The following is a 23,788-nucleotide window of genomic DNA, read 5'->3' as shown; positions in this document are numbered from 1 at the left end:
AGTAACCAACTTTTAGATCCATTTGATCAAAGTCTGTATTTGTTATCTATATAGGTTTTTTGATCTCTTTGAAAAATATGGAGGGTACAAAACGGGGAAATTAAAACTGAAGAAACCAAAGCAACTGCAGGTAGCAATTCAAATCAACTTGACACGTCATCTGCAATTGTTGTGTGTTGAACTTTGATGTACTAGCTTGGTTTTTGAACTACAACAGGAGGTGTTGGACATCACACGGCAGTTGTTAGCAGATCTGGGCCAGCACAATGACTGTGAGATAGAAGAGAAGAAATCCAAACTTGAGCAGCTGAAAACTGTTCTAGAAATGAAAGTGATGAGTCTCTTTTCTTACCTGATCATCTTCATACAATTCATTATTTATTATTGTGAGAGCCAGCCCCCGTTTTTCGTGGAAAACTGTTGGTCATAGTGTTAATTTTTATCAGCCATTTTTACATTTAGTTTTAGTCCAATATCAAATCCCTTTTAAATTATATTTCTTATGCTACACAATGACAGAATTGCCCAAAAGTGAAATCTGAACTCATTTGAAACTGACAATATATATATATAATAATAAATGCAAAAGTTAGATCGCCAAGATGAACTCCCGGCATTATTGCTTAATTGTCCTACATAATTGTTTTAAAATGAAGACCAGTTTTAAAAAGAAGACCAGTTAGACTGGCCTGGTTAAAACTGATGATACCTAATATTTTGTTAACATTTTGAGGCAATCACTGTAATAAACTGATTTCTGTAATTCTAAATGAAATGTGAAACAACTATAAAACATGGGAGAGTGTCTATCATGTTCTGGGGCTGATTTGCTGGGGAAAGGGAGAGAGCTGCTCTGGACAGCAAAAATCTATTTGCAATTGACACGACATCTACCTGGGGGGGGCATCCCAAAAACTTGTATTTGAACAGGCTTGTGCAGACTTTTTATATCTGCTGTATTTGCAGAATTTACATTCTCAGTAGTACTTGGTAGTAGGGATGTAACGATATCCAAATACAATACGATATTATCACAATATGAACCTCACGATACGATAATTATCAAGATATTGTGGTGGTGTTGGGAATATAAAAAAAAGAAGAAGCTCATAATACTATACATATCAACCTCGCATATATCCATGCCAGTATGGTCGCCACCCCCGCCATCTTGAATTACTCTCTAATTAATGCATGGTGTATGTTACTATTGACTCAGCAGCATAGTCTATGTAGTACATAATACTGTGTTTGGCTGAAGAAAGTGAAAAGTAACTTTTTTTTTATGGAGGTGGGGTGCTTTCCGTGCTTTAATAAATATTGTAGCTGGACAATGACGATATTGTGGTAATTTTAATATAGTTAGCGTTACATCCCTACTTGGTAGTACTCATTTATTTTCATGATTTTAAAATTGTCATATTTTTCTACAAATAAAGGTATGGACATTTCTCTGGGATCAATAGGAAAGTGCAACTGACCTACTTGCCCTATGGGCAGCCCAAAACCTCAAGTGAAGAAGAAGGTTTGTATTAAAAACTACAAATAGGTACTGTATATATGAGCAATTTAAATGGGAAAAAAGGCTTGGGGGGGGGGGGGGGGGCTTTGCTGTTAAAAAAAAAGTATTGTTTTATTTATTTATTTTTTGTGACAGACACACGAAAGGAAGGTCCATCTCTACTGCTGGTGCTTAAGTGGGGAGGAGAGCTTACACCTGCTGGCAGGGTGCAGGCTGAAGAGCTTGGAAGGGCCTTCCGTTGTATGTACCCTGGAGGACAAGGTGATGTGTGATTTGTATTTTTAATTGAAAACTAAAAATTTACTTTGCTTAAGAAGTTTTTTTTTAATTATTAAACCAATCAAGACAAAATTATTCGTAAAAAAAAAATTCTGTCAAGAAAAGTTTTTCCTTTTTCAAACAATGCAAAAATATGTTAATTCAGTGTGCAGTCCCAAATGCTGCACAATCAGCAGTTTGTAAACAGGAAACAACTGCCAAACTTGACACTGATCGTATGTTCTTGTAGGAGACTATGCTGGCTTTCCTGGCTGTGGTTTGCTGCGGTTGCATAGCACCTACAGACATGACCTGAAGATATATGCATCGGATGAAGGCAGAGTGCAGATGACTGCTGCAGCTTTTGCAAAGGTACAAAATGTAATGTTAGGGGTTTTACGGTATTTCTTTAATGCTTGGCGATATGGCTGAAAATGTATCATGATATTACTATAAAAATGGCATTCAAAGTATCTTAGAAAAACGTACTTTTCAAGGAATGTACACTGTTCAAGGACTGTACACTGCTGTCGTGTACATTCGTTGTAGTGGTTATATCCATACTCCCCTAGCAGTGCCATAAATGCGTAATTTGCGGATAATGTTAAGATGCTACCACAAGCAGCAGTGTTGATATATACATTAACCTTCATTCACTGTTCGTACAATGTAAGTGTAGCACTTCAAAATACTTCATGGGGGTTTCGTGTATCAGCGTGGTTTGAGCCACGCGTGCGCAGCAAGATCGGCCCGCACGCGTTACAGCGTGCGCAGCAAGAGGAGGAGGAGCCCATGAAGCAGGAATTAAAAGTGTATTTGAGCCACACGTGCGGAGGAAGACAAAAAGGAGGAGACCACTCAGACCATGAAACGAATGATGGCTGCAGAAAAATGAACAATGCCACAGCCGGTGGAGAAAGCAGGAGCACAAAGTGCTATTTAGAGTTTTTTTATACTGAACTCGAAAGCGCAAGGAGAAGCGGAACGCAAACGCGTTGGTCTGTAAACGATGTTATAAAACCCGCCAGGCAAAAGGCGGAAACACCTCCAACCTCACAAAACATTTAAGAGACAAGCACCCTGACCTGCATAAGGAGCTCAAAGATCGACAGGTAGGCTTACCGTACTTTCTGGTTGATAATGTTGGGAAATCGTTCTTTGTTTCCCCGTGTTCATAATGTTGATTATCAAACTCAGACAATGAGATCGGTGAAATCAGGATTTATTTTACATAAGCTTATGGACACATGAGATCGGCTGAACGCCACCATTGTTCTCCCTAATGTGTGGCGCTCCTCCCCCAGTTCCAGGCACTAGTATCCTTTCGTGACTCTTCAAACCCCTCCCCTTCTTCTTCTACCAATCCTCTCCTTCTCAGACAGTCACATGATACATCAATACGTCACCCAAATTGCTCCCCCTCACCTCACAAGATAAAGATTTACGTTGTTTTCAGAGCAAGAAGAGGTGTCACTAAACCCCCTCCTGCTCAACCGGTTTGTAAAAGACAAAGGAATCTATTTAACACATTCGCTTCAACCCCTCACATCACCTTGACTTCTCACACAGAGACATACTGAGTAAATTAAAGCAGTTATGTCCACTTCTAAATAGTAATATTATAAATCAAACAGTTATAATTAAATTAACTCACTTCAATCCTCCTCTTGGACTCGAAAGAGTCCAATAATACAGAATTAATTCATATTTCACAGAAAAATTCCAGCGGGGATCTTTATCATCGCAAACGGCAGGCGCAACATTAAGCAAGGGTTGTGTGGGGGGAAGTAATCATTATCATTAGAATAAGAAACTGGAGCAAGCACCAATGAAACATCCCTTTAGCAGGAGAGGAGGTAGTTTAGCAGTTATATGGCATTAAAGAACAATTTGATACATTAAAATATTTTTCAGTGGAATAAGCATAGCATATGTGAGGCTTAACACAAAATGTTGTGGTTGTTCAAGAAAGAGTGTCGCGGTGCAGCAGCAGACGGAGATGTGTTCCCGCTTTGAAGTCATCTGGAGATAAAGTTCGCAAATGTGACTCAATTGTTGTGGAATGAAGCCTTGGATAGGGTCAGCTGATATGATTCAGCAGATGTTGTTTTCCCGGTCTGAGTCGTCAAGTGTTGAGATTGCTGAGCCTGGGATGGATCCGGCGGCCTTGTAGACCAGATGTGGAATGATGTCTCCCCCTCCTCTGTGCAGTGAACTGCACCAGATAACCTTTCCATCACCCCCTGGGATCCAGACCCTCTGGGTGCAGAACATTTTCATTTAGTCACTTATAAACATACATATTCTTTATTTTGAAAGAGCATCTGGTAGTTTTTGTTAGTTGGGATTAGTAAATGTTATTTGTTTAAGATCCGTAGGTCCTGTGCTGTTGGAACAAGGAAAGGTATATTTGTGTGACATTGAAATAGAGCCCAGCCTTTGACTGAGGTTAATGACATTCGCACATTCATTAATACAACAGAAAGAGCTTGTAAATATTTATTTTTCAAATGGGTTCCATCGTCTGATCAAAATTTTCTAGGAAACCCATATAATAGTATGTAATGATTAATCAAATGTTTTACCACGATATTTACTGTTTTAGATTTGCATGAATGTGCCTTTAGCCATCCTGAAAGGAATCATTTTACCAGCAAACGTCTATATTCTGACACTAGTATTGTCATGTCAGTGGAATCCATATATAATCTCACCCCAGAAACATCACGCCGGCCGGACCGTGAACACCCTGGGGAGAGGCTCATATATATTCATACTATTCTATCTTTTGCAAACACTGGGCTCCAAACATTACATTTTTCAATTGTTTCTGAGATAAAATATATAATATAATTACCTTCATTTGGCGATATGCTTCATTATTGTTCCCTCTTGAACTTACTTTTTCTGTCACAGCTTGATCCCCCTCTGTGGATTTATCACATTCAGACTGTGGATTATCACATTCAGAATTATTTACAGTCAGTTAGGGTGTAGGCTGATACCCCGCAACCTATTTATTGTTTAATCTACTAATTCGTCTACATTAATTAATTTTTTCAACATAAACTATCATGTGTACTTTGACAAAGATCCGCTCTGATCTTTTCAAACACGTCAAGATAAAATCACGAAAGATGTAGCGGCGGACAGATGTTATTTCAAAGGGAGGAAACACAGAGACTTCGTAGCTCATAAATAAGGAATACCAGACCATGGCTATCAGCAAAAGACGTCGTAAATAACAAAAGCCGTTAAATCAGGCGATTGTGAGGTAAAAGAGAGCTACAATTAAAATGAGCACAAGCAGATAGAATTTGAGTCACTAGTATGTGAGGAGTTTGGGGTCAGGGAAAAATAGAGTTAACCACATTAAAAGATTTCAGGTTACGAATTACACGAAACTTACAAATATCTACCTTCTCAACGGGTAAAATAAGCATATTATAATTAGAGCCGAAAATAACACAGCAGGGGAGACACTACAAAGATGAACATAAATGGGATTCATTTTACACATTAATGTAAGAAAAATCAAACTCGCTATTGTTTGTTAAATTCCCGTTGTGCCAATTCAGAAACTGATGCTCCCAAGAAAATAGGCGAAAATTTAGTAGGCTAAACCCAATAATCATCAAGTAACAGAAAATAGAGTAATAAACATTGAAATAAATTTTACCAATAATCCTATTTCAAATTCACATATGTTGTTTTCAATTTCCTGAAATACCTTGCTATAGATCACATCTCCCCATCCGACACATTAAAGTGCAATGCATACAATCAGTTTACCATATCACATGATCGGAGGTGTCGCATCCCAGATGAGACCATAAGCTTTGAGTAGTCAATGTTCAGTCCTGGCCAGCAGATGGCAAGGCGGCGGATGTTTCAGGCAATGTTCAAAGCGGGCATTGAGATGTTCACTGGAGGCAAAACAGCCGTAATCATGGCAGCAGTGATGAGAGGAGATGTCTGTAACGAGTCTTGTGAACAGTCACTGGGCATTGTCGGTATGGCACAGGGGAATGTCTTTGCTGCGGCGTGAAGCTCTTTGACCTCTGCCACTTCCACCCAGACGCTGGAGGTTGCTGTCTGCAATCATGGGCCCGATGACACATATCGGCCTTCCCAGGGGGAGCACCTCGGCCAATGAATGCACCTGCTTGATCCAATGCACTCAACCGACAGACAGAGGGAGATGAGATCATAGCAAGATAGTTCACTTCCTGCTTTTTCAAAAATGTTTCAACTGTACCATAGCAAGTCTTTGGGAATACCCTTCAAAATAGCTACGAGAAATACTTGCGAATACGCAGTAGGAGCTGACAGGGGCGTATCCCGTTTGCAGGTTGTAATCAGTGAGGGCCATCAAGCCCCCATCTGCTTTGGATTTATTTGCATCAGATCTGGAATGACACACTCAGAGAAAAAACAAATGTTAAAAATTATTATTATTATTTTGTCTTTAAAAACATTTATCACTTCTCGTTCAACTATAAAAGCGGACCTAATTATACAAAATAATAAGGATATCACCTACTACTACCATCTATTCGTTAACTACTTAAAGCCAATTGACACCATCAGATAAGTCCTCACGCACACTCATTTACACAAAGTACTACCACCCCCCTTTAATCCCCCAGGCCGGTAGTAAATCTAAAAAAATAAAAATAAATAAAGAGAGGAAGAGATAAGATTTTACAGCCTCATATTTCAGTTCAAGTCTGTCCTTCAGACTCGATGACCTGATGACCTGAAACTCTGACAGCACGATATGAAAACCTGTTAACATTTTCTCTACTTCACTTAATACTTCAACTATTCTAAATTTAGCCACAGATGTAGGTGTAATTATGTTAACTCAATATAGCTTGATGCAAAATGCTGTTAATTCTTTTTTTTCTTTTTTTCTTTATTCACTTGCCTAGAAAAGAGAAAGTTAATAAGTTTATTTTCTGTATCAAAAGTAGTATTAAGGACTTTCTATTCAGTCATGAAAAAAAATCTAATCTAATTTTTTCACCTACAAGAACTCAGCGATTTCCTGTAAATACTGTTTATTTTATAAATGTGCCGTATACTCCCTTATGAGGCCACATTGTACTCCTATCCCTCACACACAACGCCCCCCTTTTGAGACAATGGGGATAGAGAGGGAAAAAAAATCTTAGTATTATCACATCACAAAACCTGTTTTATCTACTCAAAAACATCACCAAATATACAGTTAAAGATATTAAAGAGAAAAAAATAAAATAAAAATATCCATACATACATTCTCATTCACAATCTCACTCCCAGTTAAATCCCAATCCACCAGGGTAGCCCCCACCTTTTTTTTTTTATCTAGGTCTCATACAAGTACTCAACAATTCTCTCAACTTTTCAAACTTTTGCAGGCACATACGCACACACTCATACCTATTGTCACATACACACACACTAACTAGAAAAATTCCCATAATAATCACACAATTGACCCTAGTCATTTTATAACAAGAAACATTCCCTTCAAGTCACACCTCTTCCATTAATGCTGGCCACACACGCACGCACACACATACCTATCACGGGTCAAAACACACAGTATTACAGTCAAATTCACCTTCCATTTCTTATATTATTTGCACATTTATTATCATATGCAATACGTATAAACCATTATCATTAATTCAGTGACGTCTCACTGGTGGTACCACAATTCAATAGGTTGTATTTATCTCGCAACGTCGCTCGTTACTCACCTCAAAATAAACATTTTAACAAGAATAACCACAGACAACCATAACACGTACACACATAACAAACTCAACATACATAAATATATCTAGATCTATCGATCGATCACAGAGACTTAATCAAGCCTCCGCGTCAACATGCCCTTTTAAAATTAAAATAAATAAAAAAAACATCACGTAATCTCTCGATTGATCAACAGCGGCAAAAAACAAATCCGCTGCGTCAACCTGTCCTCAACTCTTATTACTGCTATATTTTAGCAGGCGCGCAAACATAAAATAACTATTACGTACTACAGATTGATCAACAGCGGTAAAAAACAAATCCGCTGCGTCAACCTGTCCTCTTATTACTGCTATATTTTAGCAGGCGTGCAAACATGTAACGTTACTCTCATTACTGCAGCTGCGCATAAACCAACGTGATGGTACTTCCGTAAACACCGACCCTCGTCACAACGTACGTATATAGTTCAATATCGTAGTAAAATCCAAACACAACGAAACGAACCAAACTCATAATTTAAACAATAGTAATACACCCATTCACTCAGACCTCATGTACAATTCAGTTAAATTTAAACTTCAATAGGCGAGCACTCGGCGGACAAGGCTCAAAATGTTTATCGGGCATTGAAAACACGTTTTTGTGCTCCAAATTTCCTCTTTTCTTCTTGATATATATATATTTTTTTTGTTTATAATTGAACATATTGTCTATTAATTGAAATTGTTTACCTGAAAATATATTTTATTGTCTGTGAACAGGGTTTGTTGACCTGTGAAAAAATATTTTCTTGTCTGTGAACAGGGTTTGCTGGCCTTGGAAGGTGAGCTGACCCCCATTCTGGTTCAGATGGTGAAGAGTGCGAACATGAATGGGCTGCTGGATAGTGACAGCGACTCGCTGAGTGGCTGTCAGCACAGAGTCAAAGCCAGACTCCATGAGATTCTGCAAAAGGACCGGGACTTCATTGATGAAGACTATGACCGGGTGAGTTGCTTACCATGATTACCAACAAGTCGTGTGCAGTGAACACTCATGTTCACTCATTCAAACCCCAAAACGTGTAAAAACTTTTTTAACTGCTTTGTCCTTGCCTCCCAAAAACGTTTTTTTTTTTATGCAAGCACATACAGAAGGCTTTGATGCAGCTTCTGACATGAAGAGGTGGCAGCAGAGTATAAGAGTAACAAGCTCATTTTGTCAGTGTTTTTGCCAGGAATGTGAATATAGACCAAACTTAGCTATATTCTAATGCTAATTGTTGCAAAACGGAAACAGATACAAATATCAATATTTTTTTCCTGATGAAAGAAGAGAGACTAATTTTACTTTTGGTAGGTTGTCCATGTTTTTATAGAAATAGAACATAATATTCTGTGGGCCTTGAAAAAATCAGTCAAAATCCAGTAAAACAGCCTGGAGCGAAGGGGGTTGCCTCAGTGAAAATGGCTGGGAGTGAATGAGTTAATAAAACAGAAGTAATAATAATGTGTGTGTACGATTCTGTTTGTGACAGCTGGCCCCAACGTGTAGCGCATCGTTGGTGAATTCTATGAAAATAGTCCAGAACCCAATGGCCATATGTGACCAGGTTTACGCCCTCATCCAGAGCCTTACCGCACAGATCCGTAAAAGAATGGAAGATCCCAAGTCAGCTGGTGAGTCATTCCATTAATTTATTCATAAATTTAAATCATCAACTTTATAGCTGCTCAATGCAGTTAAAATAATTTTGAATTGCTACTGCTACATGTGGCCGACAAATGAAACTGTACTTACAGGGGTTAGAAAAGTTTTATACAGGCCGTGAATGCTCTCGGCATAGTAGCGTTCTCATTCCGCTAGCATGCTGTAGCTACAATAGGCTATCGTCACCAAGGAAAACGAGACATTTAGCCTGAATGGAACGCCACGGAATGGAACATCTTTTCTTCATAATGTCTTACTTTTCAGTTTCATCTATTCTTGGCATTCCTTTCACACTAAATGTTGCCTTCTGCTTCACTTTCACCCTTGGTTATGACCGAAAAGTGGCCAGACTTGCGGTAACTGCTAATTAAATACAACACAACACATTTATTTCTAAATTCCAATATAATCACTTCTTACTGTACCTTTGGAGTAGAAAAAAAGACATGTGTGCATCGCTTTTCAAGTAAAATCTCATCTCTCTCTACCGCTGAAATGCGAAACCTACGTTTACTCTAGTTCTTGCCCGGTGTCGGTTACTATCAAGTTTCAATCTTTTTGTGGCACTTGTTATGGTTTGTCTTTTTTTTTTAGCCTTCTGTGGAGTAATGGTGGGTGTCTGCGGTGTGCTAGAGGCGATCTTTTCTGAACAAAATTGCATTACAGCGAAATACTAGCTTCTGGTCGCGGCTTTGTGAGAAAATGAGCTAACATGAGACGTCACATCCGCGAACAGAGGGAGGAAAATTCTAACCCGAATCCAGTCTGAAAGCTATTGGTCAGAGGTTTGCAGGGGTACCCATGTGAAGAGCTAAGGACGGTGTTAATCTACAGGAGATGTTTGAGTTATAAATGTTCAAATAAAAAGGCTATTGTAAAGATATTTTGGGGCAAATTGTTACATAGAGCAGGGGAAAAAAATATGTTGACGGATTGGGTCAAAGATTGAGGATATGTGGGCTGCAGATATGGGGTACATAAGTTATATGACACGTTGCCATTTTTAGGACTTGCAACTTGCTTGCCAAATCTTGGGAAAGGCTTGATTTTGAATTGGTACTAATGAGACTAGACTTAAATTTGACTTTAGCTACAGGACTTTACAAGTCATTTTGTTTTGCTCGGCCATAGCACTCGAGTGGAGTTTCGGGGGCACCGTGGCGATGCGGTCCCGGTCAAAATGGTTTTACGTGTCCTGCCTCCTATCTTCATCATTAAAATTAAGATTGTCCGTCCAGTCGTGGCTCTTTGAAAATCCTCGCTATCCTGGAGGTCTTTGGGCTGCCCGGAGATAAAGGACCGACAAATGCCGGATTTTTACCCGGGATGAGAACCATTGCCAGCTGGATATTTTTTTAAACATCCGCTGATTCGTCTTGACGAGACCTTTCCAACGATGTATGGCCCGTCGCGTTCCGAACTTGCCCGCCACATTTGCGACCTGGAGTTAGAGGCCCAACAGTTTCTCCAATTTTATGCCCAGGAATGCTCCAGCATGCGTCCTCCACCGCCCAATGGCTCACCCCTATATTACACTGCATGCGTCCGGCGATTTGTTTCCATTTCCAGCTTGTTCATATTACACCAGCTGCGTATGCGCTGCGGATCGACTGCCGACCAGCTTGTCGTGCCGAGACCGCCAGACGAATAGACCCACGCGGGCAGGCGCCGGCCACCAGGCAGCAATGCGCTCCCGAGCCTCCTGGTCAAAATGGATTTCTCAGCCTCGTATCATCATCATTAAAATTAAGAGTGTAATTTTTTGTTGGTGTGTGTGTTTTTTAAATTACTATTTTTATTTAAAAAAAAATTGGAAAACATATAAATGGATTGATCGCCGTTATATTTTTGTTTCTCAAATAAATGTTTTGGACATTAGTTGAATTCTATTTTATTGTTATTATTATTAAAATATCTACAAAGGTTTGAACACAGAGTGTATAGGCCTACTGTATTTAAATAAGAGATACAGTATGTGATAAAATGTTACAGCCTATCAAGAAAAGTGCATGTATAAAGTGTGTGGTGAGGTGTTAGCCTTAAAACATATATAATAAATGAAAATATAGTACGAACAAAAAACATTTAGAAAAAAAGAAATAAAATTATATGTATATATGTAGTATGTATAACAAAATAAAAAAACTTAATGGAAAAAAATTACTGCAAATGAAAAAAAGTACATATATGAATGAAAAAAGCACTCATAATAAACTAGAGATCATACCAAAACGGAAAAACATATATAATAAACGAAAACATATATATGATTAACGAAAAATAAATAAATAATTAATGCAGATTTCCATTATCGCGGGTAGTTTTTGGAACGTAACACCCGCGAGAAACGAGGGAACACTACTCGAGATTGTTACATGTATAAGCCGCACCTGACTATAAGCCGTAGGTGTTTTAATGTTACACCACCGGTATATAAAGGGTTCCGCTACCACAGAGGGGATTGTCAGGAGAGCGGTGACTGTTTTGGAACACAAAGCATCCCATTTATTAACATCTGAGCAGAATTTTTGAGGTGCACAAATAATGCAGCGCACGTCCTGCAGTCACAGTAGCAATACAGTATAACAACAGAACAAAACTCACAGCGCTTGACGAGAATATAACGTCAAATGGCTAAATGAAATCTGATTTTAAAAGTGCTTGCCAGTAACACAGCATTAAATGTGCATTAATAACACGGCTGAACAAAAATACATTCCTGTAACAAAATAACCAGCCTATTTAAGCAGAAAAGTCAGTCATTAGCGGTAATTCTCGTGCCATCGTCGTCCTCCTGCGTACTACGTAAAACCATTGAAGTCCTCTTCCTCAGTGTCTGAAACGAACCAGCCCCCGAATGGTCTCGTCAGCCACTCTCTCTCCTTTGTTGTCGCTATCAAAACCAAAAAACTCCTCTTCCTCTTTGTCAGTGTCACAATCGAACAGTTCGATGGCGTTTAACTTAAATGCTACATCTTATGCACTTCTCAGTTTCTTTTACATGACGACTGTCTTGCTCTCGTCCTGTCTTTCCTACTGTATTTGGGCTCACTTGCTCTGCTTGATATTGTTGCACTTCTTTTATAGTGCGCCCCCTCGCGACGTGGTGGATAAACCGCACCGTTGTATTAGCTGCAGGGTCGAATGCAAGTTTAAAAAAGTAGCAGTTTATAGTCCGGAAATTACGGTAGTTACTTTTGGATTACTCCACTACCAGCTATGATAGTTGCACGAGGGTAAGCCATTTTAAAACTGTTCCTGAAGGCAAGAACTGAGATGAATGGATGGCGGATGGACGGACAGATAGACGGATGGATGGTTTGCTTGCTTGCGCCATAACGAAGTTGTTGTCACTGTGTGTGGAAATTGTAATACTGCGAAATAATCCCCATTTTTAATGAATGTACCTGTAATCTGTTTACGTTTTTTTTCCTGTTGCTGTCACGGAATGAAGTTCCTTTTTTGTTTTTTGTTTTGTATTCTTAATACGCAATGCCTGCACATGTTTTCCGTTACTCCCCAAGCCTATAACCAGCCTGCTTTCTGTGCTTGCTGCCCTCAGACCTGCAACTTTACCACAGTGAAACACTGGAGCTGATGTTGCAGCGCTGGTCCAAACTTGAGAGAGATTTCCGCATGAAGAATGGCCGCTACGACATCAGTAAAATACCTGATATTTACGACTGTGTAAAATATGATGTCATTCATAATGCTAGTCTGGGTTTGGAGGACACACTGGAGTTGTTCAGACTTTCTCGTGCTTTGGCTGACATCGTGATCCCACAGGTAAATCAGTTAATGTTTGTTTGGTTAAAGCAATGTTAATGTTTGTTTGGTTAAAGCAATAGAAAGAAAAAAAAGGATTTGTATTGCAGCAGTACCTTAAACCATAACCACAATCCTTTTTGTGACGCACACTTTGTTTTGGTCATCTTTCTAAACAAGTTTTCCCATTGCAATGGATGTAGAATCGTATTTGTTTCAAAGCCTGAAAGTGTTGCCATGAAATAAGAAACAGAATCATCTAAAACCTTTAAAATAACCTTAAAATGGCAACCCTAACTTTGGACCCTTCTGGACTGGTGGATATTGTTGTTCTGTCGACCATTCAGAAGAAGTGTCAGTTGTACACCAGCAACTGACTTTTTCTATTTTGTTTTGTTGTTGCAGGAATATGGCATAAACAAAGCGGAGAAGCTGGACATTGCATATGCATACTGCCTTCCACTGGTTAGAAAGATTCAGCTTGACCTTCAGAGGACTCATGAGGATGAGTCTGTCAACAAGTTGCACCCTCTGTGAGTGTGGGCCAAAGTCATCCTTGATATGTAAAATGATGAGCGCAAAGCTTTGCTTGACAGCTGAGAATGTTTTTGATTAAGTGGCAGATCTTGTTTGCAGATATTCACGCGGTGTGATGTCGCCTGGACGACATGTGAGGACACGTCTATATTTCACCAGTGAAAGTCACGTCCACTCTTTGCTGAGTATTTTCCGCTATGGCGGTTTACTTGATGTAAGATGTGAATCTCTTTGATAGTCAAATCTGTGATCTGGCAGATCACACTAAAGTCACATGCCAGTTTCTGTCTTTTTCTCTAAAAGGAAGAGAAAGACCAGCAGTGGAATCGTGCCATGGATTACCTTAGTGCTGTTTCCGAACTCAACTACATGACTCAGATTGTCATTATGCTCTATGAGGACAACAATAAGGTAACATTTTGTGTTCATTATCAATCATTTCTATCATCCTAGATCAACTACAATATAAAATTTAAATCAAGAAAAAAAAAATATTTGCAAGAAAAAGTTTGTGAACCCTTTCTGCATTAATTGGTTATAGTGTGATCTGATCTTAAACTTGACAATCAGAATCACGCTGCCATTATGAAATGTTGCAGAATTGTGAAAGTCTCACTGTAAGTGATCAAATCTTTGCACACATATCATAACAATGAAAAGTTTTCTAAAATGTGTTTCCTTTATTTGATGTGACCCTCGTACAATTGATGGGAGGGGTACCTCCCATCAATTGTACGAGTATGTGAGTTTTGGCACACTGTTGTGCAAACTACAGTGTGTGTGCGTATAATAAATTGTTAAATTATACTAAATCAAATTCATTTTAACATGATTTTATAGTCCACAAGTTATTTGACTAAACAATTGAATTGAATCATGTATAGTTTATTTTCATAATTATAAATGAAATTGCTGTCTGCCCTGTCATGATGGGTTACCTGCCTGTCTGATGTTTTCAGTGGCATTGTACTTTGTGTCTCTTCGATGGAGGCTGAAACGGTGGATGGTTGCAGGATGGACAGTTTAACTCATTCACTCCCAGCCATTTTCACTAAAACAATCCCCTTCACTCCCGGCTGTTTTACTGGATTTTGACTGATTTTGCAAGGCCCACAAAATATTGTGTTATTTTGCTATAAAAACATGGAACCTACCAAAAGAAAGATTAGTTTTTTCTTTCATCAGGAAAAAAGTACATTTATATCTGTTTCTGTTTTGCAGCAATTAGCATTAGATTACAACTAAGTTTCATCATTATTCACAAATCTATTTAGAATAATGATGATGATGAGTAATTGAGGATTTTTTTCAACATTGTCCTGGTTCATTTCCTATGCTCAGCTGCCACCTGCTGGCCGTTTGTGTAATAACTACCATTTCTTCAACCGTTCTTTGCAGTTGAAAGGCTGCATCAAAGCCTTCTGTATGCTCCAGCATAAAAACTACATATACGTATAAATACGTCTTTGGGACACCAAACATTTAAAATAGAACATATTTATACGTTTTTGGGAGCAAATTAGTTAAATAGTATGTGAACCTTTTGATATATAGTGGTTGAGTCTCCTTTGATAGCAATAACCTCAACCAGGGCAATTTGCCTTTTCTTGTAACTGAAATCAAGTAAAGGTCACATTTCTTACTGCACATTTTAAAAGTTACCAGAAATGTAATCTGTTTTTTGATGACAAGATTATATACCTTATTCTTTTTTTAAAGGATCTCTCCTCAGAGGAACGCTTCCATGTGGAGCTTCACTTTAGCCCAGGAGTAAAAGGTGTTGAGGAAGAAGAGAATGCCCCCACTGGCTTTGGCTTCAGGCCAGCCTCTGCTGAGGTAGCACGACAGGTACAGCACAATCAAGCCTTCCAACGACAGCAGATGTGCAGGTAAAGGCGTGTGCTATTTTTGCTTTTCATTCAGAATGGACAAAAACAGACAGACCCTGGGAGCTTGGAGGACCTCTCACGTGACGAGACAGACAGAGCTGTGCCGCTGTCTGAGCCAATCACCATACAGAGGAGATCACCACTTATACGTAACCATAAAACTGGATCTATGGAGGTTCGTTGTTCATGTAGTTTATTCATTGATAGCGTTTCATAGAGTAGTTCCTATTCTGGGCATTTAGAAGAAAGGGTTATGTCTGGCCGGTGCTGGATTTCACTTTCCTTTGTTTTCTTTGGTCCCCTCGGGTCTGCTGACGGCGGTGTTCGGTTTAGGTGAACGGTATGGGATTTTTTCTAATAGGTTTTTGGTGAGCTAATGAATACACACACACTTGCACGCACATACACATACTCACCCACATACAAAAAAAAATAAAAAATAAAAAAGAGCAATGATGATGACATTACCGAATGAACAATAATGAGCTCTTTTAGAAAAAAAAAGAACAAAGAAAAAAAAATAGAAGAAAGGGTTATAATTGTATCATTTTTAGTTTTAGTTTTTACATCAAGGATGGTTTCCTAGGTGGTGGAGGTTATACAAGAATTATTTTTGCTTACGTATTCATGGAAATTAAGTTTTATTAGAGAGATTTAAGGAATTTGTGGATGGATGGTTTCCACATCTAACCTGACTCGTGTGCCAGAATTCTTCCAAGCTTTCCAACAGCAAAACAAAATATATGGGTTATTGTCATTCAATTTGATCAATTATGGTAATGATTAGTGCTGTCAAAGTTAAAGCGTTAACACATTGATTAATCACAAGAAATTATCCCATTAATCATGTATTAACGCAGATTAATCACACTATTAATGTTGACCGCTGATGATCCTTTAGCGGAAAAGGGTGGCATAGGTTCTGTTTGAGCATTAAACATAACTGCATGCATTAAAGTAAAGCATTTAATAAATGTTTGCATATGACATTCCAAATATTTGTTAATGTCAAACTATTACGGTAATTTGAATTTTTAAAAATTTATTTTCAATTATGCAAGTAATTAATTGATTAGAAAAAGAGCAGGATGAGAGTGTGCACTGCAGTGGCTCAACAAATATTGAAGGCTTAACAAAACATTAAATGTCGAAAAAATCAACACATAACAGGTGCTATTCAAATTTGGTGGTCGAAAAATGTTGTTAAAAAGCCTTTTTAATGAAGTGATTAATCAAAATTCTAAGATGTGATTAATCTGATTAAAAATGTAATCGTTTGACAGTTATAGTAATGATATAACCCACTTAAATTTCCTTAATAATAAATACATTTTACTGATATGAGCGGTTGAATTATTGGCAGTTCTCATTCAAAAGAAAAAAATCATAAGTATTTTCTTTTAAACTTTTAATACCAAAATGTCTTTATCGTTTTGATTCGTATCATGATTCTGAGGTCACGATTCGATTCGATACCGATTAATTCCGATACTAATCTATAAATTGATTATTGCGATATTTTTTTTTCAAACTCAAATTTAGAAAATACTAATCAGTAAACTTGTACATGTACACTGTAAGATTTGTATGAAAATGTATTTATTTATCAGAAAATTCAGGTTGCAGTCTGTTTCATGTTTGAACAGCACTCAAATCAAATATTAAGCCTTAATGTTCCATTAATATAACATTCTTCCATGCTTAATGTGTAAATCCTAACCCTAAGTAAGACGTTTTGTTGAATATTCTCGTAAAAAATTTATGTTTAAAAATAGATTTGGCCGCATATTGAATCGATTCGAGAATTGCGCGCTGTAATATCGCGATATATTGCCGAATAGATTTTTTCTAACAACCCTAATGTCTTTACTGCTCTTGAAGAGCCAAGCACCAGTTGTCACAGGACACTTAAATGACCCTTGCTTATGCAGGGAATTGTATTGTTGGTAGTGTTAGGTGACATGGCTTGACTTTTTCTAGTGACTGGCTCCAGGTCATGTGTGTCAGACTCTTGGCCAAGCCACGGAACAATTTTAAATTCAATATAGGCTTGGGCGATATTCAAATTTTGACATCGTTTTACATCTCCACTTTTCACCGGAGTGGACGGTAATAGAAGTAAACCCAAAACCATTTTTAAAAACAATAATATGTTGTATGTGCCCCCTCTAAACATGACGTTCTGATCAATATTGGAGTAAAGAGCCAAATCCACCCATTTTTATTCTTCTTGGGGGGCGGCCATTCTGCCAGCTGAGCCATGATTAGTTTTTACCTGAGACCTGAGCAACTTTGACCTCGTTTTCAGTCGACATCAGGTGGCAAAATGGCCACCCCCTGAGATGGATACATACGAGTGGCTTGTGATGCTTAATTTATATTCCACAAAAGCAATATTAATCAGACAGAATGCCGCGTTTAGACTAGTTTGGCTGCATAGATTATATTTTTGTATTTTTTTTTGTTGACTCCCCCTTTAATGTTTTTCATTAAATTGTGTGGTCTATATAATTTCTTTATGTACTCCCCCTTTAATGGGTTTCATTAAATTGTGTGGTCTATATAATTTCTTTATGTATATATAAATGGAGAAAAGATCACAGAAAATTGCCATTTCATGTTATTTTAAGGAAAAATACTATATCAGTATGTATATCGATATGGGCTATAAACTTTTGCCCATATCGCATTGGTGACTGCAGTGAATTTCCTAACTCTGAAAATGAATTTCCCTCCAGGTTCTGTCAGAGACTTCCTCCTCCAAAGTCGGGAGTTATCGCCTCTTCTCGTTTTGCTCTCGTCAGTCACCTGACATTAAGCAAAGTGGGTTAGGTAAGTATCAGAATATTTTAAGATGCATTGCATTTAAATGATGAAGATGATGTGCCATTGTCCTGTACGAGAGGAATCACCACTAATCTGATCAGTTTTTTTGGGTTGTCAGTCATTTGGAAATCTTTGCTTGGGATGACATATGAAAGCAATAGTTATGAATCTGAATTTAAATTGGCCCACAATTATGAATTGCCTTAAATCACACTATACTGAGAGCAGGTGTGAGCCTGCCGTCCGAGAAAATAAAATGGTTGTGATCTCCCCTGCTTCCCAACTAAACTGAGCTAAATAGCCATACTATAATAATCAACAATTTACAAGCTTGCAAGGCCTATTTAAAATGTTCAATATCACAGCAGGTCTAAGAGGAAAATAATCGCTGTGCCCCTGCACAATGCTGTTTTGTTTTTGTTTTTTTGCATTGCGATCTCTGTAAGTCCCACACGATCAGGATTAAAAATACACATCTTTTTTTTTTTCAAGCTGCAGTACCTCCCCTGAAGTCCACCAACTTTGTGATGCTGTCTTAGCGCTTTCCAACTTACTTTTAATAGGATGAGGCTGTCTCTTTCAAGTCTTTCAAAACGGAAATCCCGATTTGAACTCAAATGTAAATTTTTGGTTGGCAGTGAGCTTGTGCTGATGACAAACTACCGGGCAAACCGTTTTGATGTAAGTGAACCACTCTGAATCAATTTTCAGCAGTCATTCAGGAAGAACCTGTATCTGTAATTAACCGAGATTCCTACATTTGAAGAGATCATTCAATGGGGATCGTCTCAGCCTTGTTCAAAAAGCACAGAGAGATGGGGAGAGACATTAGTTCAGGTTGCATGGGTTCCTCTGGTTCTGTCTGCATGTTTTATCTTTTTCTAAAGTCCTTTTTGTGTCTTTTCTCTCTTTCTGTCGCTCTTTGGATAGCAATTTGAGTAACAGCATGTTATGTGTAGTGGTGACTAACCCCCCCGCCCCCCTCGCAGGCTCTCAATGCGCCGGGCTGTTCAGCACCACTGTCCTAGGTGGGTCCTCTAGTGCCCCTAATCTGCAGGACTACGCACGCGCACATCGCAAAAAATTCTCCACCAGCAGTCTATCCTACAAAGACGGTATGTGTTTGAGACACAGCACAGCAGAAGAAAAAAAACAAGTGAGATTTGACTTGACTCATAAATACAACATCCAGAATGGGGCCCAGTGGAGAATGTGGGCATTGCAAACGCACTGTATACAGATATACAAGTTAAAATTAAAAAGTTTACAGTTCTTACAGTCTTGAAAGAGAATGAGTATTTTCTATGCTCATACATCAATAAGTAAATGTTTACAGTCTTGTTTTAGTCACTGCATATTAAACTCCACATTCATTTTAGTCACACAAATGTGTATTCCCCATCATTCTTTCTCCACACCACTTTGATTGCCATCTTTCATTTCAATAGTTCTTACACATGCTACTTCAGGCCCAGTTCAAAAAGTTTGAAGGGGAAGTCAACCCCCCCAAAAATTCTTGACAATAATATGTTATATGTGACCTCACTAGTCTAAACATGTCATTCTGATTAATATTACATTTGTGGAATATAAATTATGCCGTGTTTATCCATCTCAGGGGGCGGCCATTTTGCCACTTGCTGTCAACGGAAGATGACATGGCAGTTGCTCAGATCCCAGGCAACGACCAATCACAGCTCACCTGTTTGTTTTTTAAGGTAAGCTGTGATTGGTTGTTACCTGCATTGATGTCATCTTCAGTCGACAGCAAATGGCAAAATGGCCGCCCCCTGAGATAGACAAAAATGGCTGGATATTGCTTCATAACTCATATTCCACAAATGTAATATTCATCAGAATGTCATGTTTAGACTAGTGAGGTCACATATAACATTATTGTCAAGGAATGTTTAAGGTTGACTTCCACTTTAAGCATATGAAGTACTATAGTTATAGCAGTTGCACAACTGTTTTCTTCTTCTAGCTTAACTTTCACATCTAGTCTATAAGATCATCATTTTACTTCAGATTGTCTTTTTTAACTGCAACATTACTTTTGCAGTGACTGTTTAAATTGTCTAAAATCATATTTTACTGGTCTAAGCCTTTTAAAAAGTAGTTGTTGGACTGTAATGCTATTGATTGGTTGTGTGTCAGTGATCTATCGGTAGTATTTGTATTTTCATTAGCAGAATCTGTTATGACTTTTTGGGCCTGCATGTATGGAGGAAAAATGTGTTGTTCATTAGCTGACTCTTACACTCCAAATCATATGCCGTTTTTATTTCTCTCCATGATCCTGGCTGCACTGACTTTCTGTTGTCTGTTCAGTGTTCAGTTAATACTGGCACTTGAGGATCAATCCATATTCAGATAACTGCAATCAAACCTATTTGCCAATGGAAAAAAAGGTGTTTTCTTTAAGTATAGCGAAATCATAGAACGCTTATTTTGGCATCATCATAATGTGGCTTTCTGTATTTTGGCCTGACAGGTAAAACTTGCCATTTCCTTTTTAACCAGTACAATGTTATTATGTACACATTATTAAAACAAAGGGCTTGATGATGCATTTGCCTTTGTGCTTCCACGGTTGCGTAGCTGCTAATGAAGTCTTGTCATATTGTTCAGTAGGTGTCAGTGTTGTATCATATAACGTTAAATGTTCTCTTCACTTCCGTCATCCTCATAGCACATGTTAGTTGGTGTTTGTCATCCATTTTGTTGCGTCTCATTTTAATAATTACTGGACACATTTTGATCTGATCCACTCTGGTGTTGGTGTCATATTTTTATTTGAATTTTTTTCACATTAAATCCAATAAATGCAGAGAAGGGCCCCTAAATCTAGTCAGTATTTTTTTATTGTCCATGACATTAAACTGAATGTTCATAGTGACAGCAGTATAAAATCGTATTTGAGAAATGAAGCAGAATGCAAATATGAAGGAAGGGAAGGAGACTTTTTTATAAAAACGTAGTTTTTCCGACATTAGTATTTTTAGTAGAGAACAGGGTATGTTAATATATGATCAACAACTTACTGTGGATCCTAGTAACATTAGTGAATTTTTGTTTCCTCAGAATTGTTGTCTATGCCGGCAGTAAAACGATTTTCTGTGTCGTTTGCAAAGCATCCGACTAATGGTACGTCTGCTTCTTTCAAGTATATTATCACCTCACCTTCCTTTTGTCTTGCATGTCTTCAAACTTTTTTTTACCTTGGTTTTTTTTTTTTCACATGGCCCTCCAGCATTAAAGTATTTTCTTCTTCAGATTGTTAAAAATCTAGTCATGTCGTTCTCACTTTTCTAACATTGCCATTCTCTTTCTAACCAGGGTTCCCACTAATTCATAGATTTGTTTCATGACAATTATATTTTAAAAACACTACACATGGACATGGATTCCATTTTTGTATTGCTTTATACTGTATTTATTAAATATGAACTTGAACTGGCTACATTCCATTAGCAGAAAACATTCACTGCTGCAAAATGTACAGTTTTAATTCCCCAACAATTCTCTGGCTTGTAGAATGACTTCATTAATGGACACAATCAATGGAGATCTGTTAGGCATTACATTTAGCATTATCTTATGGCACAATGTACCCTCCATTCTGGTTAATTGGTTGAGCCTGAGTTGTTTGAAAGTTCAGTTGCGCTGCATTACTTTTATGATATCGCTTTAAGTCACTGGTTTTGTCTGAAATCCTTTGACGCTCCAAACATTCACTTGTCACTGCTACAACTTGTGATTCCACACTCCTGAGAAAAGCGCATGTACAGCAAATATGTTGGCATTCCATTGACACTACATCACTTTGATTTTAAATATGCTGTGGACGCGCATTCAGACTACAGGCATATTGGATTCCAATTTGATTCCTCTTTGAATCCGTTTTTTAGGGCTGTCTGTCTACACAGTTTTTAGCAAGTGTCCAAATCTAATCTGGCCCTGTTCAGACTGGGCCACATTATTGACCCATCTAGTCAAACGGAAGCTTCGCCCAGCGCGTGTAGTATTTGATGTCAGATGGGGAAATTCATTTTCCAACTGGTGCGCCGGTGGTTTTTGCACATATTTAAATGAGGAAATGTTATGCATATATTTTGCAGAGAAATTTCTCACCTCTATGCAAATGACTCATAGTTAAACAGCGTCTAATTCACCAACTCCAGCGCTGATAGCCACACGCAGTTTGAGTAACGCAAACATCTACTGCTGTAAACTTGGCGCTCCTCTGTGGAAGCCTCTCACGCAGACATTCCAGTGATCATGACAGCAGGTTTGCACTGGTATATTATTTGAACAATATCCTTTGTGAATAGGATGTTAAGAGGGAGCCAACTGCAGGTCAAATGAAGAGCAATTTATGGCGCATTCTTAGTAGATTTGGCCATATGTTTTTTATGGCGCTGCTAGAAGGTATGAAGTTTAATGTGACTTTAGAGCCATTTTATTCTAAGAATGTTGCTTAAATTCAGATACGTTTGTTTTAAGGAGCAACGCTAGTATTTTGTATCAGTTTCTTATTGTGTTGTTATGTTGGAGAATAATTTAATGGATATGAAAGCAATCTTTTGATTAATGATTTATCAGATTTTTCTACAATAAATAATGTATTGGATTTAGCGGTACTTGATTGGTTAGTTTGTTTTTGACTTTTGAACTAATCAGGATGTTGCGTTTGCATAGTTAATGATTATTTTATTCTCTGATACTGTATGTTTATCTCTTTCTTTCTTCACCAGAGCAAACACTGCTTTTTGTTACCTTCAATCATACTAAGTTTAAACAGGATTTACCTATATTATCTCATTCACAGTAGTACATTCATGCGTAAATGCTATTGAAATCTACTTGCCCTGGACTGGTCAAGGTACTCGAAACAATAATTTTCTCTCTCTCAAAAAATGAAACCAAAAAAAAACCCAATAATTTTACGTACACTATATAAAAAATTATACTTTTTTGTCACTATCTGACATGAAAGCAGACTAAACTTCCTGTTCTAGGTCAATTACAATTATCATTTACTAAATGCTAAAATAAAGTTTTAAAGTTATAACATTAATAAAATAATAGAGAACAGGCTGAATTGTAAGATATGCTAACACAATGAAGGTTCACTACTTGCAGCTTGTAGTCTGCAGAATATGATTTTCTTTTTAGGATATTTGTGTTCAGTCGTTCTCTGTTGTCTTCGTAAGCTAAAGTTTACTGTTTAATATATATTTAATATTTACTTTATTTAATATTTAATGTTAAGGAGTAGGAGATAGCGGTGCGTAAGTCTAGAGTGCCCTCTTGTGAGTGTCTGTGAAATGATATACCCCCGGTATATTTTTTCATTTATAAATCGCTCTGGAGTATAAATCACAGGAACAGACAATCTTTTTCCTTTTCTTTTTTTTTTAATCAATTGTGTAGTCAGAAATGTATTAAAAATAGTTTTTGGTCAATTCATGTTGGTGCAAAAGTAAGTGAACCCTGAGCTGCATTGCTTAAAACAAGCTGTCAAGTAGGATCAGGTAGAACAAATTGG

At 37.8% G+C, this 23,788-nt stretch overlaps 1 protein-coding gene across 1 annotated transcript in view; it reads left to right on the top strand.

The window, feature by feature from the left end:
* Positions 1–23,788, top strand: part of ppip5k1a (diphosphoinositol pentakisphosphate kinase 1a) — a 54,748-nt gene that overhangs the window by 14,652 nt on the left and 16,308 nt on the right. Inside the window, exons 12-27 of the mRNA XM_086070720.1 lie at positions 55–130; positions 218–327; positions 1,440–1,525; positions 1,658–1,783; positions 2,031–2,152; positions 8,336–8,518; positions 9,048–9,189; positions 12,783–13,006; positions 13,391–13,518; positions 13,622–13,736; positions 13,826–13,933; positions 15,242–15,370; positions 15,446–15,586; positions 18,150–18,243; positions 19,227–19,352; positions 21,322–21,384. Coding sequence (XP_085926846.1) covers positions 55–130; positions 218–327; positions 1,440–1,525; positions 1,658–1,783; positions 2,031–2,152; positions 8,336–8,518; positions 9,048–9,189; positions 12,783–13,006; positions 13,391–13,518; positions 13,622–13,736; positions 13,826–13,933; positions 15,242–15,370; positions 15,446–15,586; positions 18,150–18,243; positions 19,227–19,352; positions 21,322–21,384 — 1,973 coding nt within the window. The remainder of the gene's footprint in view (positions 1–54; positions 131–217; positions 328–1,439; positions 1,526–1,657; positions 1,784–2,030; positions 2,153–8,335; positions 8,519–9,047; positions 9,190–12,782; positions 13,007–13,390; positions 13,519–13,621; positions 13,737–13,825; positions 13,934–15,241; positions 15,371–15,445; positions 15,587–18,149; positions 18,244–19,226; positions 19,353–21,321; positions 21,385–23,788) is intronic.

Source organism: Leptonotus elevatus, chromosome 3 (genome assembly GCF_054856555.1).
Source record: "Leptonotus elevatus isolate MCC_2025b chromosome 3, RoL_Lele_1.0, whole genome shotgun sequence".
NCBI lineage: Eukaryota > Metazoa > Chordata > Actinopteri > Syngnathiformes > Syngnathidae > Leptonotus > Leptonotus elevatus.
This window is presented reverse-complemented; position numbering and strand designations above follow the sequence as displayed.